This window comes from Penaeus vannamei, chromosome 9 (assembly GCF_042767895.1).
Source record: "Penaeus vannamei isolate JL-2024 chromosome 9, ASM4276789v1, whole genome shotgun sequence".
Classification (NCBI taxonomy): domain Eukaryota; kingdom Metazoa; phylum Arthropoda; class Malacostraca; order Decapoda; family Penaeidae; genus Penaeus; species Penaeus vannamei.
Window position 1 is genome coordinate 23873118 of NC_091557.1, and position 5000 is coordinate 23878117.

Genomic DNA, 5000 nt, shown 5'->3' on the forward strand with positions numbered 1-5000 from the left:
GCGGCTGTATTGCTGAGTTGAACTGTCGTACGGTATGCTGGAAGTGACGTAAGGAGGTGTCAGATTTAGCCGGGATTAAAATGCGTGTTGTGAGACTGCGACATGTGTTGGGCTGTAAGATATTAAGCGGGGCTGTGACGCTTGAATCAAGTAAGTAAGGGACCTTTCTCGCTCGCTCTGCGTCTCACGCATTCTTTCTCTGTCTCTGTTTTTCTCTATCTATCTGTGTGTCTAGCTATGTATCTGTGTGTCTATCTGTCTGTTTATCAATCTATCTATCTATCTATCTATATGTGTATATACATATATGTATATATGTTTGTATATATACATATATTTATAAAACAGTGATTTATGTATTTAATGTTAGCATAAAATTGTTGGTAGCAGATAAAGTGTGAGAAAAACTGAGCAAGAAATATACCTCATTACCGCCAGCTGAAGTATAATAATCATAAGAGAACAACCAAAAGAGAAGGCAAAGCATAAGTCCCGTGTGCCTAGGATAAATTTATCAAGAGACTGCCCACACAACCCAAGGGGAAGAGGGGGAAGAGGGGGAGAAGGGGGACATGGAAACCCCAGGGGAAAGAGTACATGCCCTCCCATATTCACCAGAGAGACGAACCCTCCGGTATGTATACCTACTCAAAAGCTGAAGCAAATGCACACACAAACACATCCGCATACGTAGATGCACATGCAGACTCAATGGCAAACACACATACAGAAAGTGAGAGAGAGGGGGGAAATAAAAACTGAGAAAGAGAGAGTCAGAGAGAGAGCAGGGGGGCAGAAAAAAAGAGAAAGAGAGAGAGAGAGAGACAAAAGGGAAGCAGAAAAAAGATAAATAGAAAGAGAGAGAGAGAGAGGGGGAGTAGAAAAAAGAGAGAGAAGTGGGGGGCAGAAAAAAAAGATAAATAGAAAGAAAGAGAGAGAGGGGGGAGCAAAAAAAAAGAAAACTAGAAAGAGAGAGAGGGTGGGAGAGAGAGAGAGAAGGGGGAGCAAAAAAAGATAAATAGAAAGAGACAGACAGACAGACACAGAGAGAGAGGGGGGCTGGAAAGAGAGAGAGAGAGAGAGAGAGAGAGAGAGAGAGAGAGAGAGAGAGAGAGAGAGAGAGAGAAAGAGAGAGAGAGAGAGAGAGAAGGGGAAGAAAAAAAGAAAAATAGAAAAAAAGAAAGAAAGAGAGGGAGAGAGAGAGAAAGAGAGAAAGAGAGAGAGAGAGAGAGAGAGAGAGAGAGAGAGAGAGAGAGAGAGAGAGAGAGAGAGAGAGAGAGAGAGAGAGAGAGAGAAGGGGAAGCAAAAAAAAAAAAATAGAAAAAAAGAAAGAAAGAGAGGGAGAGAGAGAGAAAGAGAGAAAGAAAGAGAGATAGATAGATAAATAGAGAGAGAGAGAGAGAGAGAGAGAGAGAGAGTAGCAAAAAAAAGAGAAATGGAAAGAGAGAGAGGGGGGGGGGTGTACACACAAGGGGAAAACAAAGTCCATCTCACCTGAGGTTCTTCGTCACCTCTGTTGTAAAATTGAGATCGTCGAGCTTCTGCAGGCGGCACCAGTGGTCGGGCGTGGAGGCCATGAAGAGCTGGTTGTAGGCGTGGAACCCGCACGGCATCGTCCCCGGCAGGAGGAGGAACCACAGGATCAGCTTCTGGTAGGTCCCGTACTCGCCGATGTCAGGGAGGATCTCGTCGAAATCCATCGCCGGTCGTCGGGTGAATGAGGATGAGGAGAGAAGAGGATTGCCGACTCCCTTGGAATTTGGTGGATGTTTTCGTTAATGAGGGAAGCGGTATAAGCTACTTCGCGTGCGTGAGAGATGCGTTATTCACTGGTTGCTGTTATGATCACTTTATTGACGTTTATTTTTCTCTCTCTTGCTTTCTCTTTTCTAACTTTCCTGGTCCTGCAAATAAAAGAGGGGGGGGAGGGGTAGGAATATCCTGAAAAGATAATAGTTGGAATTAAAGTCGAGCTGCATGACAAACAACTCCCAGTCCTCCGTTTTCCTAAACCGCTACGATCTTGTCAACAAGAGATTATGCTTTACGGTGCTTTGAGTTTTGTAGTCTGGCGGGTCTTTGAAGGTGGTATGAAATTGGTATGGCAGGGAAAAGACACAACAGACGTGGGGCCGAGACGGACGCGGTGGAATGTACATCTGGAATTCCAGAATGAGTGGCTGCGTCGGCTTTTCTATGGCTGTGTTGATGATTGAATGACTGGAGAGGCCTGTCATGCATATTTTTTTCCGTATTTCTCTCTTTCCCCTCTTATTTCTCCTTTTCCCCTCTTATTTCTCTTTTTTCCCGTCTTATTTCTCTTTTTTCCTAAAATGTGTCTTTAGTTACATATACGTGCCATGTTGTAATTTATCTGTTTGTTTATTTTCTGAATATGTATCTTAGTTGCATGTATGTGTATATTGTTTGTTGTTTTTTTAAGTAATTCTAAGTAGCGTATATGCGTAGAGTTTTTATTATTATTTTCACTAAAAACATTCCTAGTTTCATGTATGAGTATATCATTGCTCGGTATTTTTCCCTGAAACCCACCTTTTCCAAATCTCTTTCAAAAACGTTAGGTGCGCAATTACTCCCCGCCCTCCACTCCTTCTCCACTGAAGAAAAGTCTCCGAGACATAAAGGCTTTAAACGTCGACCATTTTGCTCAGAATCTCCCACCATGTCAGCAGTAACAGAGCGTTAATCTTGTCTACTGCCATTGATTTTGGTTCCATCTTCGTTGTTTTTCTTTCATGTAAAATTTTCTACTTTCTCTCTCTCTCTCTCTCTCTCTCTCTCTCTCTCTCTCTCTCTCTCTCTCTCTCTCTCTCTCTCTCTCTCTCTCTCTCTCTCTCTCTCTCTCTTTGTCAGTCTTTATCATTATCATCTTCTGTGGTCTTTCAATCGGATACTACTTTCATTATCGTTAGTGTTATATTTATTACTTTTATTATCATTACTAATTATCATAATTATGATTATAATTGTTATCATCATCATCATTATTATTATCATCAATGTTATTATCATTATCATTATTATGATCATAATTATTGTTATCATTATTATTGTTTTCAGTATTATTATGATTATTATCATTACCACTATTGATATTATCATTATCAATATCATTATCATTGTTTTGTCGTTTTTATCATTATTGTCCTTATCATCATTATTATCATTATTGTCATCCCTACCATGCTTATTGTTATTATTATCATTGTCATTATTATCATCATCGTTATTATTATTATTGTTATCATTATTATTATCATTTACCATTATTATCATTATTATTGTTGTTATCATTATCATTGTTATAAACATTTTCATTATCATTATTATAAACATTTTCATTACCATTATTATCATCATTATCATTATCATCATTACTGTTATTATTATTTTTATTATTATTATTATTATTATTATTATTATTATTATTATTATTATTATTATTATTATTATTATTATTATTATTATTATTATTATTATTATTGTTATTATTATTATTATCATTATTATTATTATTATTATTATTATTATTATTATTATCATTATTATTATTATTATTATCATTATTATTATTATCATTATCATTATTATTATACTAATAATTATTATCATTATTGATATTATTATTACCATTATTACTATCATTATCACTATTATCACTATTATTTTCATTATCATTATCATTGCTTTTATGTTAATATCATCATTATTATTGTTGTTGTTGTTACTGTTTTCATTGTTATCACCGTTATGATCATTATTATCATTATTATCACGTTTACCATTATCAATATTGTTTAATTTATCACATTCGGATTTCTAATTGAAATATTGATTTTCACCGTCAATATCATAATGACCTTTTCATCATCATTATTAATTACTATTTCATTATTCCTATTACTTTATCGTCATCACGATTATCAGTAGTAGTAATCATCATCATCATGTCTTCACATCATCATTATCACCATCATTATTGTTGTTATCAATATTATTACTGTCTTTGGCTCACTTATTATCATCATTATCATCATCGAAATCATATTCATAGCTCTTATCATAGTTGTTTTCACTATTGTTTTGTTGTTGTTGTCAATGCTATTTACGTCATCATTTCTGTTAATACTATTATCATTATTATTGTTATTGTTATATCTCTATTCTTATTAGTATTACTATCATCATTATCATCATCATTGCCATCATTATTATCATATTCTTATTATAATTACCATTATTATTCCTATCATTACGATCATTAATATCATAACTACTAGTAGTAATTGTTATAGTAGTAGTATATTTAGTTATTTTTATCAGCATCGTCATCATCATTGTTTGTGACATAACCTTCATTATCAATATGATTATTATTTTTCTTATTTTATTTTTTTTTATTTATTTATTTATTTTTTTTATCAGAGAGTATGATAACTTGAAATTCCATATGACAATTTTCAGCTGGGTGAAAACAGGCGCTCCCCTCAATGGCGACCATTTTACCAGCTGATATCCCACAGACAACAACCCACGCGAGTTTTTTCCCTTTTATCAGGAATCTAAAAAGCCTTATGTTTTACGTTCTAATTCATGAATCACGAAACGGAGGTGTTTATATCATAATCCGATTTTCTAGCTTTTAACAGCTTTTACGTGCAAGGGACATATTGCGACTATTTGCAACTGTTTGAGACGCGTAAAATGAAAATAAAAATAATAATCTCCTTTGACAGTCTCTTAATTACTTTTACTTGCATTGGGAATTCGTAAAAAGTGCTAGAAAGGTTGAGGATTTCCCAAATCATTATGATGCTTATTTATGTTTTGTCTGTTTATGTTTCGTTTTGACACTTAGGTAAAACGTCCGCGATTCGGAAATAATCTTTCCTGTTTACCTTTGCCATTAACGCTGCTACTCTCTTCAGAACAGCTGAATATGGCAAGCTTTATGTAAGTACATTAAAGTGACCTTTTAT

General features: G+C 34.8%; 1 protein-coding gene across 2 annotated transcripts in view; it reads right to left on the bottom strand.

Moving 5' to 3' along the window:
• The window catches only part of Balat (Beta-alanine transporter), a 69341-nt gene that overhangs the window by 35128 nt on the left and 29213 nt on the right, over positions 1-5000 (bottom strand). For both annotated transcript variants that reach the window (XM_070125448.1, XM_070125447.1), the window contains exons 2-3: positions 1495-1941; positions 1-37 (exon numbers count right to left, since the gene is read on the bottom strand). The exon at positions 1-37 is cut by the window's left edge and continues 168 nt beyond it. In XM_070125448.1, coding sequence (XP_069981549.1) covers positions 1-37; positions 1495-1700 — 243 coding nt within the window. In that variant the 5' untranslated portion in view covers positions 1701-1941. The remainder of the gene's footprint in view (positions 38-1494; positions 1942-5000) is intronic.